The 22506-nt window shown below is 38.9% G+C and overlaps 2 protein-coding genes across 10 annotated transcripts in view; one reads left to right on the top strand and one right to left on the bottom strand.

The window, feature by feature from the left end:
• Positions 1–22506, top strand: part of afap1l2 (actin filament associated protein 1-like 2) — a 55545-nt gene that overhangs the window by 11731 nt on the left and 21308 nt on the right. For 6 of the 9 annotated variants that reach the window (XM_081600479.1, XM_081600482.1, XM_081600477.1 and 3 more), the window contains exons 2-4: positions 6628–6756; positions 12122–12187; positions 16542–16636. In XM_081600479.1, coding sequence (XP_081456605.1) covers positions 6628–6756; positions 12122–12187; positions 16542–16636 — 290 coding nt within the window. The remainder of the gene's footprint in view (positions 1–6627; positions 6757–12121; positions 12188–16541; positions 16637–22506) is intronic. The other 3 variants (XM_081600480.1, XM_081600478.1, XM_081600485.1) reach the window with 1 other exon arrangement.
• Positions 16839–19621, bottom strand: LOC103481292 (kelch repeat and BTB domain-containing protein 13). Its single transcript, XM_008436695.2, has one exon. The coding sequence runs from the start codon at positions 19474–19476 to the stop codon at positions 17965–17967; it is 1512 nt and encodes a 503-aa protein (XP_008434917.1). The 5' UTR covers positions 19477–19621; the 3' UTR covers positions 16839–17964.

Below are 22506 nucleotides of genomic sequence, written 5' to 3'. Positions count from 1 at the left end.
TGAAAACCTCACGGTTTTTCCACCAAATATTGATTTCTGAACTCTTCCTGAGTTAAAACATTAGTGTTGTTGTCTCTAAATGAATATGAACTTCATTTGAGCTCTGAAAGGACTGCATCTTTTTGGTTATTTTGACCGTTTCTCATTTTCTGCAAATAAAACACCAAATTTTCGCTTGGAATTTCAAAGACATGTTGTCAGTAGTTCATAGAATAAAAAAATAATGTTCATTTTACTCAAACACATACCTATAAAAAGTAAAATCTGATCATTTTAAGGTGGTCTCTAATGTTTTTCAGAGTTGCACATAAACTCCAGCCACATGTCATGTCTTGTGAGTATCTTTAAAAATTCAAACTGACTTTCTCTCACAATCCTCTCCATGTCATGTTATCCCTGTGGTTGATCCTTTTTTCCACACACATTTTTTTCTTCCACTCAACTTTTCATTCATATCCTTATATACAACATGCTGTTAAAAGCATGCAGGTTCAATCGGTGGGTACTCAATCACACAAAGATGAACAAAGTTGTCTTCTGTAACATGGCATAAAATGTCTGTTTATAATATTGGTTTTACTTAATATTATAAATTATCTGATAAAAAAAATTTATTTTATTTTATTCATTAACAATAAGGCTTAATCACAACAAATAGCAGAAGGAAGAATAAGTTTAACGTAATCTAAGTTAAATAGATTTTAATATAATTCTAGTGCACATAAATGCACTACTCCTGTATTTGTTGTACCTGTATTTGTTGTATGCATGTTTTCTGTTCAGCATGATGTTTTGAAGGCTTTTGCAATAATAAACTGACTCCATTTAATAATTAATTTAATAATTTAAGTAAATGAGATGAATGAAGTTTGAAATTAGGAGTTAATTTCTCATCTAATAGGCGTAATGTCTCCCACATTGTTTCAGTTTCTTCCTTGTTATGGTTAATCAGTTAAGTTAAATTGAAAAAGCAAAGAAAAAAACACTGTAAAACATATTTTAGAACATTTCATGTGATGGTAAAGTGTTTCACTTTGTTCTAGAAAAATATTGTCTTCTCATAAGTGAGGCTTCTTTTATGCAATGCTAAAATTTTACAAAAAAAAAAAAAAAAAATGTTGGTCTGATATTAGTCTGGAAACAAAACACTGACCTGTAATGTGAGCAATCAGTTCTTATCTTTTACTCCATCTTTTGCTTTGCATGTCCACGTCTTTAAAACAGTTCGTTCAGTACCTACAACAGCCTTTTCCTGTCATCTATCCGATTCCAGACTTATTTCATGTTCAGGTTTCTATGGCAACGAGATCAAAACACAGCTTGAATTAATCAGCCATGTCAGCAGCTATCCAGCAGCTGAACCCGTCACGATTAGGTGGAAAGGTTTCTCCCTGCCAATAGAAATCAAACACCAATGAACACATTGTTTGATCTTTTATTCAGATGATAATCTGCTACTTATTCTGGAGCAAAAGCTGGCTGGAGGAAAGCGATCATAAGTGGCCATGGTTGCCCCCCCCCCCCCCCCCACAGGAAAAGTTACATGCTGATACATTTCTAAAGAGGTTTAAAAACCCAATAATTTCCACTTGATTATTATTTCTACTGCACTGTGGCCTCTCACTTTATAAACTAGAGACAATATTATGCATAAAAAAGATTTCCCGTGAAAATTTTTTAAATAGGGTCGTTTATTGTTTATTTAAATAAATGCAAAACCATCGGGAGCATGTCAATGCACAGTGGCTTAATGTTTGTAATGGTTGTAAATGATTGTTAAACTGATTAGTTGATCGATTTGTACTCCATTTTAACTGGTGGCAGTGATGTACTCTCAACTGTTTGTCGAAAAAGAAAGATGATTGAAAAAAAATGCAGAATATTTAATGCAATTTGTGTCTTTTCAACACCTGAATCATGCACAAACACAAATTACTGCAAACATCTTCAAATGCAACCATTTCCTACTTTACTAGTACTCTGAAGTTGACGATTTTTTTTTAAAATTATTTATATTGTATAGATTAAAAAAAGTTGTTTAGCTGCAAAGATGTGCTGTTAAACTGCTCTGCTTTTGCGGTTTTCCTCATGCCTGCTGAAGCAGAAGCTTCTTCAGTCCATGTCAGTCCAAACTTCACCAGCATCCAATCATTTTGACGTGAAGTTTGGTGACTGTTGGTTGCAATTCTCCTTCTTGTTACCACTTCCCATTTAGATGAAGTTACACCTCAGTTGACGGCAGTTAGAAGGTGATTTGATGCGTTTGACTCTGTTGGTTTCACATCTCATTTTAGTGCTAATTCTGTTTATGTTAATATCATAAATTTATTTAGCTGGTCCTAGCTGTTATTCTTGTGGAAAAAACACAAAGTTTAGATTGGGAGATTTTATTAATTTTGTATTAATTATTATCTTAGAACGAAAACCAGGATCAAAGTGACATAAACAGCTTGCCATACAGCAGCAGGACTGAGGTGCGTGCAAAATAAACCCAGCTATAACAGTACCTGGTCATAAGAGTTAAACATAGGGCGTCTATAAGAATGGAAACTGAAAAAGAAAATTGTTTCGCAGTTGCGTGAAGTCAGCCTGCTTCCGTTTTAAAGTAATTTCTGGTGCCAACATTAAGAAAAGGCAGGGTTTTTTTTGGACTCGATAAAATGATTTCTTTTAGTTTATCCACAAACCGTGTTGATTGTTTCATTTTTGAACAGCCTACTGTGACTGTGAGTCACGGGATTTGTGAAAAGAAACTGTCCTGTCACTTTTTTGGAGGGGTAAGTAGGGAGTAGCTGGAAAAATGAGTTCACTGATAAAGAAAATGCATGGAAAGTGCAAACAGAACCTTTTATGAAAGTGTTTTTAAGTCGACTTCAGCATTCAGCTGCAAAGAAAGGAACACAAGCTTATTTGCAACTGTTTCCAACATCTGCACCACATCCCAAAATATGACTGTGATTCACAGAGTCGAGGAAGTGTCCCAAACAGACCTCAACCAGCTGCTCCAGGCTGGAAATCTTACATCTCAGCTGCTTCTCTTGCATCATCGAGTTGAAGCCGTTGTTATGGAATTACATTATTTTATTTGACTCTCTTCCCATTCATTTCATTTCTTGGTAACGACACAGGGAAATACGTGGTAATGAAAAGTGTGGGCTTGAGAAGAGGGAAGATTGTGAGAGATGATGTGTGGATAAGAGAAAAACTGCAAAATGATCCCAGTTTCTGTTGGTAATTACAAAGATAAGTGAAGCCAAACGATGAAAAATTATTTGAGATCAGTTCTACTGTCTCTATGATCTGTTTCTTTGCTTAAATGTTGTTCTATCCACTTACGTTGTATCTTTTTATGGCACTTCCTGCATCTGTGACACAGTCTGACAGGACTCTATTACGGATATATTTACCCCAGATAAGTTTGTTTATTTAAGCTTTGAAAAGAATGTCTGTGATCCTATTTGGTATGGAAGCTGCCTTTCCAAAATCAGAGGCCTTGTCTGCTTCATTTGATTTAAAACCTGAAGCCTCTCAGAACTGGAAATCCAGCTAATGTCCTTACAAGACATCCTTGTTCAGCTGATGGTGAAATTAAAGGAACGATGGGGAAAAACTCGAGTCCAATTCCCGAGCTATTTTTGAACTAAAGGCCATCTTTGAGAAGAACATTTTCACATAAATAATTGGTTTTACTTCTATTTTTGTGTGCAGCTTTAAACACAGATTAGTCACATGTTTTAATTGCTTAACACAAATAACATGCAAACAACATGTGTTGTTGCTGAGAAGCGATTAGCTGTAAGGAAATATAACTGCAATGATGACATTAAAACGATGTGATCATTACTGTTGGCCTGAGGATAAAGAGGATTGTCTTTTTCGTTTAAGGTTGCAGCGGGATTCAAGTAATGAGTCTCAATAAATAGACCCGGCTAATGTAGCACAAAACATTTAATATACTGTCAGGGGTTAAAATGTGTTCAATAATTGTAAAAGCTCTGATTCTGATTTGATGTTTTGCTAAACTTACCTAAAAACGAAGCCGTTGAATACTGAATACTTTAAAAATAAATCCTGAATTTAGACAAAATTGAATTGATTTTGTAAATCTGCAAGCTCATCACCAACACAGTAGAAATATGTGTGACAAAAGTAAACAAATCATGGTCACGCGGAATAAAGCAAATCAGGAAGTCCAACCGCAGCAACATGGAAGAGAAATTCTGCTTTGACATCCTGTGCAGTCGCTAACACACAAATAAATGTGTGTTTTAACTCATCCTTAACAAGAATTTGGTATTTAATTCCCACAATGTATTTGGTGCAGCGGCTCAACCTCTCTGCAGTAGTCCATCTCTCTGAAGGTCTCTCTGGTTCCCTCTGGCCTCCCTGCAGGGGTGAACCGTTTGTGCTGCGAGGCTGCGGTCACTCGCTGCATGTGCGTCGGGCATCTGGCCAAACCGAGGCCCAGAGAAGACGGGCGGGCTGCAGACCTCCCTGTCCTGTCAGCTGACTCCGTTTCCCAGGGTCCTCGGATGCAAAAGGCCATCTGAGTCAATCTCTGCAAACACACAAGGAGGAGAGACTGGAAAAATGTTTAGATTCATGTCCGGTGGCCAAACACTAACTGGAAAAGAGTTAGAATCGCACATAGAAACTTTTGTAATCATTTTTCCAACCCAGTAATCCGTTTTAAAAACATTTGTGTGCATAAATTAATTTTTTTTCATGCTTTCTTGAACCTTGTTTCTGGTAGCTTCAAGAATTGTCTTGTCATCTCCAAGAGCCAAAATCTTGCTGAGATCTGACGCCCTATTCTTAAAAATATTCCTTCTTGTACTTGTTTAGGAAGGAGAGGAGAGTTCATGAACGTACCCCCAACCCCCTCTAGGCTTGGTGATTAGTCTGAGCCGGAAGAAGCCACTAAAATGAGATATTTGACTGTTTTAACAGAGTTCAAAGAGGCAGGAACAGCTTTCAGTCCTTGTAAAAGTTTCTTGCTTCATATAGGGTGAAAAGTTAAGCTCTTGCAGTGGAGAAGTTGAGCTGTATTTTCAATTTCCGGTTGAGTAAAGTTATTTTGTAGAATCTCTTCTAGTGAAATATCACGCTTTTGTGTTGCATCTTCAGACTATAATAAATTGTATCAAAATCCTTTGCCACATTTGCTTCAAATTACAAACTACATCCTCATAAAACTGTAGTGCTGACAAAAAGCTCACACTTTTGGCTGACTTATTAAGCTGTCTTCTTTAGTTCACACACGCCTTCAGTTTTAGAGAATGTAATTTAACGTAAATAAAGCTCATCTGTTCTCTCTGTTCCAGACATTTGCTCATTTTCATCCTTTATCAAAAGCTGAAATTTGTGCAAAATTTTCAGGAGAATGTGCAGAGTCAGCGCAGCTTACAGAGTATGTGGGAGCCTTAAGACCACAGTGGATACTTTGTATTTGTAGGGCTTATAAATACTTGAGAAACCCTCTAAAAAGCCTACAATTGTTTTTTTTTTTATTAGTTCAAATTCCAAATATAGCTTAATATTCATTAACGCGGAGAGTGGAAATGATCTTGGCACTACTACAGAAACTAAAATCATAATAATGGTCGTCCAGTTCTGCTCTCTTAGGGGTAAAGCCAATCAGTCCCAAGATAAATAAGTGGCGCTCCTGGATTGGCTGCTTTGCAAGCTTTGCCCAATAATATGCCAAGCAGCATTGCACCTGGAGAACGTGAGTGGTCATCTGAGGAGGGTTGTGGACAAGATATGTCGTCACAATCTGATGTATTTCGAAAGAGGGTTTCAAAGTAAACAGGGCAATAGCCATGTGTGGGATGTTAATATGCTAGAGATTAGTTTAAGCAGCCTGGTTTCGCCCAAAAGAGATTTCTATTTGTTTTTCTCAGCTAAAGTGTGCAGGATACATTTCACTAATCCTTATTTTTGGTGTATTTTGCTCCATTCCAAAAACCCGGCATCTTAGCAGGGGTTAACTTAACATTTTGAATATTAAATCACTGCATTCCTTCTTACAAATACCTACAAGTCCTTTTCCTTCAGTAAAACTTCTCCTCTGTTATGTCTCTTGTCTTGCTGAGGACGTTCTCTCGCTCTGAGGCCCACTGAAGCGAGGGGGCTTATTCATGAAGCCAAGAGACAGTGAGGGGAAATACAAAGAACTCCCTACACACAGCTAGTGAGGGCAGCGAGCTCAGCGCTGACCCCTAAAGGATGTGTGTGGGCTTCACCCAGACAGGCGTAGGCTCCGCCCCCTCTCTGAACTTGACCTTTTACTGGAGTCCCCTAAACAAGCACGAAACAGACTTTCACTGTCGATGGATAGAAACGATCAATGGCTGCCAGAAGAAAACCTCAGAAGAGTCTCTCCCATGTAAAACTCTGGCACGAAACATAACATTTAAGAAGCAACAAAAATTATCTCAGTTTTAAGTTAAATATTCTTTAAATGATTGTCAGAAAATGTATGGGTTTGTGTAACTGTGATGGACGTGTCCTTAAATCCCTGATGCAAGACCAAACATTCCCATGCCAGTCGATGTGCAGTGAGGTTTAAAGGAGTTTTTGTTTTGTTGTAAATCTGAATTCCTGCTGTCTGTCTGGGCTTTTCAGTGCTGGACCAGCTCCTGATGGAGCTTCACCGCTTCCTGCTCCTCCTGGACAGGGAGACTCTGAGCGGGAACGCCACCGTGCAGAAGGGACTGCTGTCGGATCTCCTGCTGTCCTACAGAACCCCGAGTGGTAAGATGAAAAGATATTAGAGACTGTACTTTTCAAACATGTTTATGCATTAATGATAGCAAAAATACAGAGTTTTAAATAGTCCTAATAAGTGAAACATCAGTTAATGGCTTTAATTCAGACTTTAAAAGGTAAAAAACTATTTCGAGATCTATTTACTCGCATCTAAAAATCCCCTCTGTATTGCTTATAGATGCAGGAAACTTCTAAAACACTGTCAGACTTTTTCAGTTTTGATACTGAAACCTCTGGATGCCTTTCTTGCTTCTTATCCAGGAACTGATCTTAATAGGTGTTTTTGTGACAAATCTTCATACATTTTGGGCCAAATAAAGACAGAAGAGAAAGGTTTAAAAAAAAAATAAAGCCTATATTGGAAGCAAAAACGTTTAGAGGAAGGGAAACTTGGCCTACCAAAACAAAAAGTTATCTATTTGAGTCAACTAAGTGCAAAATCTTTATGTTCACTAAATAGAAGTTTAGTGTTATATAGATGCTTTCAGCATTTCTTTTTAAATAAAGGTGATGACAACAACTAATATGTCATTTTTCTTGAAGATTAAGTCAAAAATTAATCAGTATGAGCAGTTTGAGAAAGCAAGGTGGACAGTAGATTACAAAATAAGTGGTCTGAGAAAATTGGCCTGAGGAATCCCACATCTGGTCTTATTAATATTTGCCAAATGAGATTAAATAGTAACAGTGTGCCAAGTAATGTTTTAACTAATTCAGATTGGTGCAGATTTTTAGTTAGAAATCCAGTTTACTTGGTCTTGGTTGCTAAAGCTAGCAGCTAGCAGCTAACAGACTAAGAATAAAAACTGACAAACTGCTAGTTGTTGAGATTTTCTGAGCTTACAGATGCATCTCAATATAACAGAATATTATTGAAAAGTTAATTTATTACAGTAAAGTAACTCAATTATTACACCCTTATCTTTATCAAACCTTTATCTCCGTATTTCTGCAGCTGAGGAAAACACGACATTTAATTTCAGCACACAATCAGAGCATAATGTAATTATTTTTCTGGTTAATACAGTCACGAATAATGATGCCGTCATTGTTCTTTTGAGCTAATAAATGATGATGTCCAGATTCTTTTCAAATGCTCGGTTCTTTACGGAGTCAAAAAAATAGACGTGCATGGGACTCATCCCCACTTGGTGGTAGAAGAATGTAGCAATAGTATTTACCTTTTTTCTGCTTTTGCTATCAAAATCACTAACTGTTTCTTTCTCTTTTATTACAACTATCACCATTACAATTCTTCCTAAATAAATGCAAAGCATGTTGATGTATATTTCTTACTCACTGGGCTTGAAACTCAGCATGAAAATGGTGGAGCTACTGGTGGGTTACTGTAATTCATGCTGCAGTTATTTACTGTGCTTCAAAAGGAATTGGATGTAAAATAAATCAGATTTCTTATTGGTGTTTTTGTTTTAAGGAGTCATTTCTCTCAGTTTCTCTCCCCACAGTCTGCATCGTTCTCAGAGACTTGCCCTCTAACAATCACACAAGCAGTCACGATTTTCCATGTTCAGGTCTTGGACTCCTCTCTCCATACTTCCTCTTCTGGCTCCAGGCTGTATCATTTTTCCAAAGCTGCATTTATCCTCTGGGGGATGCTCACTTCCTTTGCAAAGGAGCTTATAAATAGCCTTTCAACTCTGTTCCCTTTAAAAATCTGTTTTCACTGTACAGGCAAAACATCGTTTTATTCTGCTGCTGTTTGGTTTCACCTCACGGTATCGGTTTCAAAGGAGACGCTTCGTGAGAGTTTCACCCCAAAGGTTGGAGCTTTGTTTGATTTCCTCTCAGGGTAAAATCTTACTCAGCTCAAATATGTCGTTCAACCAAACAGCTTTCCTCAACAACCGGGCTGCAGCTTCGCGATCAGTTCCCAGAACACGTTATAATAACCAGCTTTGCTCCGCTGTGCTGCAAACCTCAAGGTTTGTTGTTGAAGACAGAACATTTACTCTGGCCGTTTATGTGGTGAAGTTACGAGCGTTTTATAGTTCCTCCACCATCTACATATTTCTTTGTTGCAAAGTTTCATCATCGAAACCGCTATTAGAGCGCACATACAGGTCAAGTTAACCCTTTGTTGCAGATATTCCAGCAATGATTAAAAACATTAATATTTTACCATGTATTAATTAAAAATGGCTATTATAAACCTTTAACATTTTTGCATTAAACTAAACCTTAAATAGAGGCTGAATGAGAGCAAGATTAGTGGAAACATTTAAAGGATCTGGTTTATCTGGTTTTGGGTTTTTCAGAACGTCACGGCATCCATGTACAACATCGTGACAAACTCGAGGCCTGCAGACCAATCCGGCCCATAATGGCTATTCTTGTGGCCCGCTAGACTCTCAAGGGCTTCAAAAATAGAACTTCAAAATGTCAGTTGTGTGCTTAAACATTATTTTATCAGTCAAACCAAATCAGTTTATATTTGCATGTGTCAAACTACATCAAATGCAGAGAAAGCGTTAATATTTTAACAGTTTGCTAATAGGTAGTTTTATTAATACATTTCCACAGACATTCATGATCTTGATATGGCTCAAATAAAAATGACTTTGCTTTATGCTACTAAAATGATTCTGTTGTGATTATTAAAGTAAAGTTTGTGTAAGAACCCTCGCTGACAAAAAGTATTTAATCACCAACGAGATTTGGTACGCATCCTCTGTAGTGATGAGTATTTAAACCCAAATTGAAACCCATCTCAATCTACATCAACATCTGCTACTGCAGTCCAAGAGAAATCTTCTATGTCTGATGCCTTCTGGCGATTGAATTAAATCCATCAACCAGATTCCAAATTCAATTCAAATTCAATTACAAAATACTTTATTAATCCAAAAGGGAAATTAAATGTTGTTATAACTCATTAATTCTTCAAAGAGTTATTGTAAATCGTCACCAGTGGTCGGTCCTCGAGGGCCGGGATCCTGCAGGTTTTAGTTCTCTCCCTGGTTTAACACACCTGGATCCAATGGTGGCTCGTTAGAGGCCTAAGAGGAACATTGACTTGCTGAAAAGGTTGTTTCTACCAGCAGGGAGAGAACTAAAACATGCAGGATGCCGGCCCTCCAGGACAGACTTTGGGCACCCCTGCGTATAGAAAGTGAGTTTTTCCTCTCCACTGCCACCACATGCTTCCTCGAGGATTTTGACTTACTGTAAACTTGGAAAAAATATCTTGGATTGATTGGATGGGTGACTTTTTACCAGTTCTTTCTAAATAACAGCTGATAGCACTATTTTATAATTCCAACTGAACTGGACTATCAGTTTGATAGAACTCAATTTCTATGTAATGTGTGCACCTTCCTTGAGATTATATTTATTATGATTAGGAAATATATTTAATTATAATTTTTTGACTGTTGGAGGCTCCTGAAACTGCCAGATGACACCATAGCTCCATTTGTTATGCCATCTGCTTCCTGATCTACATAAAACAACTCCTTACAAATCACATCAGTGATGATGCATAAATCACATAAGCACATTATTTCCAAATCAGGTCTTAATCCTGTTTTTGACAGTAAATGCCTTATTTAACTGCATACATTGAAAAAAAAACATTACGTCGTTGTTGACGTTAACTTAATATTCAATCCACCTTCCAGCCTCATCTTTGCTTGAAATAATCCAAACTTGTTTTTATGAGTGTTTTTAACAGATCAAGTTCAATAGTTACATACCAAAATTAGTCAACAAACCTCCAAACTTCAAAGATGGGAGTGGCACAAAGCTCTATGTGTGCAAGCGAGGAGGTCTCTGACTAATGTTTGATGAATGCTTACCCTGGTCAGAGTGGGTGTCAGTAGTGATCCCATCTGCCTGCACAATGGTCTGATTGTTGGGATGGAGCGGCCTCTTAAATCCTGAACTTTGGACAAACATCCTTAACGTTTGTTTGGCACAAAACTGAGATTAGATTTTTCCCACATTTAATGCAAAGGAAGCAAGGGAATTTCAACGTACAGTTGCTTAAAAAAAAAGCAAAGATTGTCCTTACAATCATGCAACACAGTTGAGACCAGAGATTTACATACTCTGACTAAACTCCTCTTATTTTAGGTCAACTTGGATGACCAACATTAGTTTTCTTTGCTAAATGCCACAATAATGACAGAGAAGATCAGATATAATTATTGTCTTTTAAATTAGAATTTTACACACAGAATGTTTTTTTTTTTTTCAATAACGAGGGAACTTCTCGAGGCACGCCTGTGGAAGTATTCACAAGCCATGCCTTCAACACACTTTCTTGTTTCACAGAATGGGAAAGTCCAAAGAAATCAGTTGTGGAGCCACACGGGTCTGGCTCACCCTTGGGATAAATTTCTTAATGCTTGACGATGCCATGTTTATGTGTTAAAACGATTAAATGCAAGTTTAGACTTGATGGGAATGTCCAAACATCATGTCACTCAGGAAGGAGACGGGTTCTGTGTCCCAGAGAGGAACCTGTGTTGGTCCAAAATGTGCAAATGAAACCAAACAATAGCCAAAAACCTGGTGATGATGCTAGCCTAAAGCGCTAAAGATACAGAGAAAACACCAGAAAAATTCTGTTTTTGTCTGTTTGTAGCTTACATTATTACCATGCAGCTACAAACTCAACATGTGGAACAGTTTTTAGAGATGTTCTAATGTTTTCAGTGACACAATAACCTAAATTTCTGACACAGTTACTTCAAAACATTCAGAACCAGACCAGTTTGTCTTGAATGCCTGAAATGTTATTTTGTCTTTTCACTTGAAATGTTCACATATTTAGAAAAAGCAAAGCAAAACAAAACAAAACACTTAATTCACTCATTTTTATGGCTATGAATAGCTCAGTTAAAGAAATTGTGCACCGGGTCCAGACATCCTATGTTGGAGCGTATTTGCCAGACTTGCGTAGTTTTCTGAATGTTGGGAACTTTTCCCTGTGAAATCCGGATATCAGGGTTTAAAGGAAAGCGCTGAGCAAATATGCTTACATGAATCTGGGTCTTAATCTGTCAAATCAAAATATTTAACTTTGACTCTTCTTTAAAACCGGCATGGATTACATACAATAACTAGGAATAAATGGTTCAAAACTGTACAGATATTTTTGTTTTCATTGTTGTGTCTTGCTTTAAATATTCTGAAATGTGGGACAAATTACTTTTCATCTGAACAGTGCCCTTATTTTTCTGGTTCTTTTTTTTCCCCATCTGTTTGTCTTTACAATGTTTCTTACATCAAACCGCTTGTGTTTCTGTTAGGTTGGAAACTTGTGTGGTCTGAGATGATCTTCCCACCTGTGAAACTGTTAACCGCGTTTTGTTGTTGTTTTACGCAGGTGGTGATGAGGAATACATCTACATGAACAAAGTGGCTGTTTCTGGAAAAGGCAAAGATAACAAAGGTAAGAGATGTGAAATGACTTGTCGCTAAAAGGTGACAAATCACTGGGAGAAATTCAATCTTATTTCTATTTCCTGTTCATTTTCATTGAGAAAATGAGCAGAACTTTGCAACATATAAAAAGATTGCATTATAAAGCACAGAAAAATGATAGCTATTTATGCAGACTTGTGATGATCATTTAAATGGCGAAGCCATTCTTTCTATCACAACTGTAGCAATCTAACAATTGATGCCATGCATGCATTACAGAACCGATCAAACAACTTAAAAGCATTTATTTAAACCTGCTAGCTTGGTTAGCATTTGATCATCTTCTGTCTTGCATAGGACTACATTTCATAAAGTCGTCATCTGGAGCTGTGGTTACCAGAAAGTTACATTTAAATGTTTCAGATTTTAATAAAAATCAGTTAATAAAACAAGAGTAAATTCAAATAGAGTATTCAAATGGGGATTAAATTTTTTTTCAAACAGAACGGTGTGAATGGGTGCGTTCACACTGCCAGTAAATGCGACCTGTATGTGTTCTGCAGTGTGAACGGGCAAACGACCTGAAAGTGTCCCGCTTGCCCAGTAGAGGGCGCAATAGCGTCAGCGTTCTCAGTGTTCTGCCAACTGCCATAAAAAGAAGAAGAGCTCAGTGTTTGCGGAAGTAAACATGGAGGCTAACGGTGGAGCTTAGCTTACATATTTGAAGTTGTTGTCCCGCCAGAGCAGCATATTAACAACTTGATCCTCATATAGTCCGTCATGGTTGTTGTTTTTCTTCCCGCTTGCGCGTATTAGGACGCAGAATAGTGAGATTTGTTGAGAAACAGTGACGTTCAGTTCGGAGGAATGCGACCTGGACAATTGAATCGGATACGTATCGGATATGGGTCGCATTCGAAAAAGAATCCGACCTGTGCTGTTCACACTGCCATGAAAAGATCGGATACAGGTCGCATTACGTCAAAAAAATCGGAATTGTGTCACTTCAGGCTGCAGTGTGGACGCACCCAAAAGGTACATGTTAAGTCATGAAATGAAATTAACTGTGCTAAAGCAACTTTTTTGGAATGCTGTATTTACTTGCCACACTTTACTGACCTGTAGATGCAGGAAATCACTTCAGTAAAACCTTGCTGACAACATGAAGTAGGCTTCATCACTTTAAGCTGACACATCATGCCCTGATCTAAAGAAATCACAGAACCGATAAGAAGCAAACTAACTGAAATCTGTCAAGCTGGAAATTCTCACCAGGCCTTTGTAAGGCTTTGTTGCTACTCCAAACCACACAGTGCTATTTTCCAAAACACATGAATCACTGGTGAACCTTCTCAGGAATTTCTGGTCTACCAAAGTTACTCCCAAATACATCAGCGACTCATCCAGGGGGTCACAAAAGAACCGACAAAAACATTTGAAGTTCTGCTATTGTCATTTGCCTATGTTAAGTTTAGTGTTAATGATTCAACAATAAGAAAGATACTGAGAGGTCAAGAGTCAGACCCATGGCTGACCATAAAGGTCAGGATCGCATTTGGCATCCATCCATCCATTTTCTTTCACCCTTGTCCCTCAGTGGGGTCGGGAGGGGTGCTGGTGCCCATCTCCAGCTGGCGTTCCGGGTGAGGGGCGGGGTACACCCTGGACAGGTCGCCAGTCTGTCGCAGGGCAACACAGAGACACACAGGACACACAACCATGCACACACACACTCACACCTAGGGACAATTTGGAGAGGCCAATTAACCTGACAGTCATGTTTTTGAACTGTGGGAGGAAACCGGAGTACCCGGAGAAAACCCACGCATGCACAGGGAGAACATGCAAACTCCATGCAGAAAGACCGGGCTGGGAATCAAACCCAGAACCTTCGTGCTGCAAGGCAACAGCTCTACCAACTGCGCCACTGTGCAGCCCCGGATCGCATTTGGCAAAAAATAAAAATAAATAAAACCTCATAAATAAACCTTTTAATGATTTCCAAGACTTTTGGGATAATATTCTGTCTGGACGACCTGCAGAAAATTCTGGAGGACAATCAGTTTGTGACCAAATCACACCAGTAAAATCACTTCTAAAGTGTTCAAAATACTAAATATAGAATAGTAAAGAGTGACGTAAAACAAAAACAAAATTGGCGCAATTTTTCACAGCACTGTTTAAGAAGCAGTATTACAGTGTTTCATTCAGAGTTTTGTTTATTTTTTTGAGTTTTAGACATCACTTGTCTTTTTGTTTTTTGACCTTACTTTATCAAATTCATCTTGTTTAATGTTTAACTTTAAAAGAAATGTTTGTGACGAAGCTTTAAAAGAAAAGTTCTCACCTGAAGGACTCTTAGTTGTAATGTTTGTGTGTTATTGTTTGGTCTGAACGGTGCACACAAACAGCATTATCACATCTCAAGCTTAACGTACAGTCAAATGAATAGCAGAAAAGATAAGCTGCTGCAAGCAGAGGCGCCCCCTCACCCGTCCTCCTCCCACGCACCATTTCCTGTCTGTTTCTTCGAAGTCTCCTCACCATCTGAGTCGGACCTGTTTTGTTTGGACGGCGATGAAGAATGTGGTTTGAGCAAGAAGCAGATTTAACACTTATATTCAGCGGCAGCACTAGAAAAGCCACAAGTTTTCTTTTACAGAACTGATGGAACGCTGAGATGTGAGAATAGAGCTTTCATAATCAGCAGGCGCGCGTTTTAATCTAAAAATCTTCAAATGCCCATGAGAAAGAAAGGGGCTAAGCGCCTTTTTCTAGGGGCAATAAGTAATGCAACTTAACTTGGCGTCTTTGAAGCTCAACTGTTGATGTCAGAGGAGAATGGCAGACTGGTTTAAGATTATGCGGTTGGCAACTGTATCTCAAACACCCATTCATTACTACCAAGGAATGCAAAATACCATCTCTAATCTGAACATATGACATGTTGAACCTTGAAGTAGAGAGGCTACAGCAGCAGAACATTATTCCATGTACCAGTCATGTAGACTAATAACTGGAAACTGAGGCTACAATTTACACCGACTCACTGAACTTGGTCAACAAGAATTAGGACAAACATTTCCTGATCCGATGGATTGGGCAACATTCAGATGCTAGGTTGGAAATTTGTTGTGAGAAACATAAAAGTAAGGATTCATCATGCTTTGTGTCAAAACTTCAAGCTATTGGTGGCCATTAAATGGTATTTCCGTCATTAATTTAAACACTACAACCCACCTAATTATTGCTGCATACAGAATATTCCAAAATCCCTGAGGAATGTGTCCATATTGTTTAATCAACGGCAAAAAGAATTAAGACAAAAGAGGATTACAAACTTTTACTAGAAGATGTACCTAATAAAGTGTCCAGTGAATGACTTCCTGTGCCAGTCACACTTTGAGATGGCTGCAGCTTCTCATAAATCTTCTCATAAATCCATAAAAAAGTGTTAGAAACTGTAATAATCAAGGCTATTATCCATCAAAATCAATCCAAAGTTATCATTAATATGGAAATTTAATGAACACATTTACTACAATAATCGTCCACTTAAAATAGATTCCACATGGCAAAAACATGCAACTTTTAAAACTACAGATGAAGGGAGTGTTGGGTTACTTCTCTTCTAACTTCCTGCTTCAGATAGCTGTGCTGCAGTGTTCCTGCTAGCTTTTTCATAAATGGAGTGAATGGAGATCTGGGTTTTGCAGTTATTTTATTATTTTCTTTTCAATAACAGTTGCTGCATATGCTGAGTTGACGACGGGTTATATTGCTATGTACTGCAGCCACCAATAGGGGGCGTCTACTTCTAAAGGCATCAGTTACTTTATAAATTAAAGGAATAGGAATCGAGGTGTAAAAATAGCTTAGCCTCACATATTGTCATCTCAAATGTAGACTGCAACCTTATATTAGCTATAAACGATATCATAAAGATATTTGCAGTATTAATTTAAGCTCTGGCCATATTCTCATTTTTTAATAAAGCTTAGAGATGCAATACAGTAGCAAGTTTGCAGGGCTGGTCACCAGTGGATCTCAGTACTTCTGAACAGTTTTCTGGTAGTGCAATTGATCCGATCATGCAAAATGCTTCTACATATGGCGTTTTTTATTCGGTATCTGTGATTGAACAAAGAAGGTTCTGTTCTCAAAGGACTTCCAGAAAGCATTAGTTCATAGGAGAGTAGTGAAACATCTGGAGATTAAGTGCTTGATAAAAAATAGACTGAGTCTACATTTGCATAATACTCAAGTTATTTGATTTCCCACAGGTTTTAAAAATTAAAATAATCAATATAAGCACACGATTTGAGATAATATGTACTAATCTTCTTCTTTTTTTCCCCCCTTCCTTCTGTGCATCTGTGCAGCAGATGACAATTTGGACGCCCTTGTCAATGGAAAAGCAGCAAAATTTGTCCCAGTGCCACAGAAGAACCTTCCTGACCTACCACCACCCAGAACAGTAAGTTATTACCAGTTGTTCCCGTTCCATCAAAGAAAAGCAAAGAATTAGAAGATTTTAAACTTTGCAGATAGCAGTGACATCCAGAAACTGAATTTAAATCAGAGGGAAGGTTCTCAGGTTTGCGAAATGACTTCAGTGGCATTTGATATTTGACATGTTGACGTTGAGTATCTTGCAAAAGTTTTACACACCCCTTGAATCGTCGTGACATTAAAACTACAAACTTCCTTAGATTTTGTTGCCATTTATTAGGAGTAGAATAACAAAAGCAGTGCATAATTAGAAATTAAATAAAAAAGGATACATGTTTGTCTTTTGCAATTTGCTGGGTTGTCTTCTACGTGTGCAAATTTAGAGTTTGATTGTTTCAGTTTATCTTTAGCTCAAACTCAGTCATATGGACACTAAACGGTGGGACATAAAGTTTGTACTGTTCGTTCTGTTTACACTGCATTATTTATTATATTTATACTATTTATATCTTTAGAGCTGTTTGCTTTATCTTGGTCTTACTGCCTGTTTTATTTTTATATTTGTATGTATGATACTGTTTGCACCAAGAATGTAATGGAAACACTGAATTCTCTTGTACATTTGGCAGTTTTGATCAATTGAATTCAATAGTAGAAGAAGATTGTCAGTGAACAGAGTTTCAACTCGTGTCATAGATTCTCAGTTAGATTTCTAGGCAATTCTAACACATATCAGGATTTTAATTTGAAAATGAAGTGTAATTTTTCCTCCACTTGAGTTGTTAAGTCTTTTTTATTGTAACTTTACAAGCAGTAACAACGTTCAAGGTCTGTAAATACTCTTACAAGGCATTGTAATAATAGACATTGCTATCACTAATATAATGCAAATCTACTTATATTTGCTTTTATTTTACTGAAACAGGTTAAGAAAAAAAATCCTAGGCTGTTTACAAGCCTATAAGTCACAGAAACAAGCGACCGCACACTAAAGCAGCAATTGCTCAGGAGTGTGTGAGTGGTAGGCCTTTGTGTTGACCGGGAAATTACTGGTTCCTGAATTGGCCCAGTGCGACTTCGGGAAAATGGCAAGAGAATGAGAGGCTCAGAACATCCCATCAACCCCTTTGAACTTTACACACACAGACACAGCGGTCTTTCCTGATCTGAACCACAGAAGCAGCTGTTGCTAATCAGAGCAAATCTTTAGTGTCAGCACATCTTTGTGTGTATGTGTTGTGTATGTGAGTAAGTGAATGTGTGAAGTGTATTTATCTGTTAAAAATGTCCAGAAGTATTCAACATTTTTTAACCTCTTAGACTTTTAATCATTCTAGCTCAGTTGGAGTAACTTCACATTTGTTGTATAACATCCACAAATCTTTCTGGAATGTCTGGCAAAGCGATTTCTCTTTGTCTCTCATCCACATCCAGTTTTGGTGTAACTGGTCCGGTCTTGGGGAGTCTAAGCAGACAAGTCCATAGTGAACCACTCTTTGGGAATCCCTTCATCTGTCTGTGGGGTTTCCATCCATTTGCCGTGATGGTGTATTCAAGAGTCAACATGTGCTTCACTGTGAACACAGAGTCCCCTCTTGTCACCGCAGTGAACAGCGCCCCTTTGCTGTTTATGTAATGTCCGGGCATGGCGGTCCACTGGCCAGTCGTAATGTTGTAGCAGTCCATCAGGCAGCGCAGGAAGTCGTCGCAAGGCCCGTTCCTCATCACATACAAATTGTCCCTGTGGGCCACCATACAGTGGCCGTAGCTTTGCGGTCTGATCATGGTGGTGGTGAGACTCCACTGGTCTTTTAGTGGCATGTACTCATAGATATCTGTAGTGTCAGGGGGTTTCCAGAAGCAAACAAACAATCGCTGACGAGCAACAGCACAAGCGGCTGATGCTACAGGTCTGGGTGCATGTTGGATAAACGTCCACTCTCCCTTTGTTGCGTCGTACTTCTCTGCTGTGGAAATTATCTGTTTTTGAGCTTCTCCACCAATGGCGTATAGGTGCCCCTCATGCCCAAGCAGCGTAAAGTCGTATCTTGGTTGCTGTGGACCTGGAAGAGTTGCCCATATCCCTGAATCTGGATTGTAGCAGAAGCTTCTGTCCACTGTGTCTTTGCCATAGCCGTAAATTCCCCCAACAATGTACAGCCGATTGTCAAGCACGGCCACCCCAGCCCTGGAGGTACTGCAAAGAGTTGGCAGGTTTGTCAGATGCTTCCACTCCCCTTCCTTTTCATCAAGGAAGCAAACAACCCTGAAAGAGTCCTGCAGCAGCTCCATTGATGGCGTGTGGGTCCCTATGGCAATATAGCTAGCAGGGGAGAGCGTTTGAGAGTATTTGAGCAGCTCTTCAGGAATTGTGCTTTCTGCTGCTTCCTTGAGGTCATCAAAAGCATCACAAAGAAAGAGAGCGGCGTTCTGAAACAGTCTGTCCACTCCGAAGATGGAAGCCGCGTGGTAAAGCAAGAGGCAGTTATCCGAGTCTATGATGTCGCAAAGATGCTGAGTCAAAGTGGGAATCTGCAGGAAAGCAGCACACTCTACGGCTTCAACAAGCTCTTCTGGGTCCATGATGGGGGGGTTCTCATCCCTGCAGACGGCAAGCGCAACAAGGAAACCTCTTGCGTGCACGCCTCCTCTCAGATATACCTCCTCTTCCTGGCTTTCTTTCATCCCTGAGTGAAAAAGAGCTCGGAAATAGTCGCTGTGCCTTACAAGAAACCCACGGTTAAGATGGAACCAGCTTTCCTCCACTCTCACTCTCACCCAGTCTGCCTCTGCTTCCTCCAGATCAACAGTTGGATTCTCGGCTTTAATATCCTGGCTGATTCCCAGGCTCCCAGGCGCTTCCATGATCGTTCAAACCAAGACCTCATCTTTCTAAAACAGGCCCCAAGTAATTATTTGTTGCATGACTTGAATGTAGATCAGCCATTTTCCCTCTAACACTACATGAGTTTAAGTATGAGCTGAACTGCGTCCCGCCTGCCTGGTCTGAAAATAGATTATGCTATAGATAGCCACTGTGTCACTTGCAGGCAGGAAAGAGAAACCGTTGACATGCACTATGAGTTGTGTTGCTGTTTGGAACTACAGTGCAAAAGTATTCGCACACTTTGATTTTTTATTATGTTTTCCACAGACTTCACCTGAAGTGTATTGGGATTTTATTGATTTATTTAGAAGGTGGAAAAGTGAGGGAAACAGATTTTTTTTTAACAAATTAAAATCTGCCTAGCAACTCAGTATTTTGTAGAGGCAGATTTTGCTAAAATTACTTCTGCGAGTCGTTGGTGGCGACGGTGGTAGGAGTTTGTTCCTTAATTGGTGCGTTGCTGGTTCGATCCCCGCTCTGTCCGTCTCTGACCTTGTGTCCTTGAGCAACATCTGTTGTGTCCTTGGATAAGTCGCTTCACCGCCTCGCCTGCTGGTGGTGGTCAGAGGCGCCGGCATATGGCAGCCGCTATACAATTACAGACCGTTTACCATTTGCTCAGTCGTATTGTCTGTAAAGTTCTGGCACAACATTCTTGGTCTTATTTAGGTCTGGGCTTTGACTAGACTATTTTAAACATGGTTTGATCTAAGTCATGACACTTCCAATCCAGAAGCCTCTGAGAATTTTCTTCTAGGATTGTCCTGTTTTCAGCTCCATGCATCTCCCCATTAAAAGGCCTGTTACAATATATAATGAATCAATTAATCGCATGATAAATTAAAAGAAACTCAATCATTTTCATTCGCTTGACTTTCATTTGCTTGACGTTTTTCTCTTTTTAATGATAGAATGATAGAAGTGTTCAGTCTGGTGCTTTTGTCTCAACTTGCCCATCTTTTGAAAGATCATTTTGTTTACAGAGGCTTCATTATTTATTGTATTTGTTGTTTTCTTTATTTGTTTTGGATATTTAAAATGTCTTCCAGTTCCAGTGTTTAAATGCTCACTGGAATTTGAAGGTTATTGATCCTTGACAATGTCTTCTTGCATTATTGTGTCATTATTAACAACAATATTATCGTTTATCACAATAAGTTCCGGGGCAATTTATCGTCTAGCAAAATTTGTTATCGTGACAGGCCAAGGCCATTAATTCTGACCAGCTTCCCTGTCCCTGCTGAATCATCCCCACAGCATGATGCTGCTACCACCATGTTTCATAAAGGGGATGGATATTTATTGTGATGGGCAGTGGCTTCATCTCATCTGAGCACCTTCTTCCACATGTTTGCCCTATCCTGAATCAGGACTTCTTAAGGCTTTTTCTCCTTTTTCTTTTGATTGTCCTGGGATTTATTTAGGCGTATCAGTGTAAAGGGGATCATGTCACACTTTCCAAATTTGTATTTCTAAAAAAATAAAAACAAAAACTCCCCTCATATGTAATGTTTTTCTGGTCAGTCACATAAAATCCCACATAAAATACACATATGTTTGTGGTTGTAGCATGAAGAAAATTGTGAAAAACCAATAAACTACTATTTACTTTAACAAAGTGCTGAATTGGTCATAGTTGTGCATACTTTTAAATCTAATTTGTTTTGTTGTTAAGTCTGACCATTGTGGATTTCCTGTAATTAAGCATCATTTTTGGTTGGCTGTAAGAAAAAGTTTATCTTTTGCAATTCGGAAAACATCCCTCTTCCCGAGGAGTCAAAACAGGAGATGAATGCAGAACATACACAGACTGACTTATGAGCTTTTCTCCACTTTACTGCTCTTGGAAAGCTGAGCTGCACTTTTCTATTTTAACTTTAACAGGAAGTGATGAGAGTGGCAGAAAAGTGTAGGATTTCTGAGAGCTAGAGTTTTTCCTGATCATTTTTATCACCAACCCTCTGATCTGCTCTGAGTGCCCTACAGGCCCTCAGCTCCTCTGGGTCTCTGTGTTTGCACGTGTTTTTGCTGCGGCAGATTTTTGGCATGGGAACCAGGGATTTTCCATGTTCCTCAGAGTGTTCGTTTTTTGGGCTCTTTTTCCCACTCTCCCCTCAAAGCCCCTCCACCACACCCATCTTCCTCCCCTCCTCTCTCTCTCTCTCTTTGTTATTTATGCCCCAGCTCCTCGATCCATCCCGTCTCGTCTGTGTTTCTGTGGTGAGGATGTGTGCACGTCTGAGTGTGAGACAGAGACAGAAGTGAAAGCAACAATCTGGTACGACAAAAAAAGTAGTTGGCATGTGTCCCTTTTTTTTCTCTTTTTTTGTGTGTGTGTCTTTTTCAACGTTCCAGTTGGCCTTCACCCACACAACACGGAGATTTAGTTTTTGTGAAGATGACAGAAATGGAGAGAGAAGAAGGGGAAACAGATAGAGATAACAGTGGGTGGGCGGTGTGGATGGGGGGGTTGCTGCTGCTGCTGCCGCCGCCGCTGCTGCTGCTGCTCTGGAATGCTTGTCGTTTTTTTTGTTGTTTCGTTTTAATTAATAACAGATGCCTTCACTGCTCTGTGTAATCTATTTTGCAGTCTCATTGAGGGGATGTTTCTTCAAGGGAGGGCAAAAAGCATTTAGACCCCTAATCTGAAACATGAATTTCTAATTTAGTGCTTAGATGAGCTGTTTCTGTAAAACTCTGGGTAAGTTTCTGACTAACCTAACCCACCCAGATCTTCTTCTGAAGAACCAGAGTGGACTTGGACATTCCTGTTATTTGACTTTTTGTGAAAGAGAGTTTGAGTTTTTTTACTGTTACTTTTATTTAGTCAATTGCCACTTTGATGAAAAGAAAACATCCATCTCAATCATGAGGTAGCGAAGTCATAGTAATAATTTTATTAGGAAAAAAAATCCCAATAAAACTAATAAAACTTATTTCTTGTTGAGTCCAAGCTTTGCACCATTTACATCACCGGATGATGACAGAGGACCACCGCCTATTGCTTT

Source organism: Poecilia reticulata, chromosome 19 (assembly GCF_904066995.2).
Source record: "Poecilia reticulata chromosome 19, P_reticulata-male-v2, whole genome shotgun sequence".
Taxonomy (NCBI): Eukaryota; Metazoa; Chordata; class Actinopteri; order Cyprinodontiformes; family Poeciliidae; genus Poecilia; species Poecilia reticulata.
Note: the sequence above shows the minus strand (reverse complement) of the source record. Positions and strands in the feature narration are given on the sequence as shown.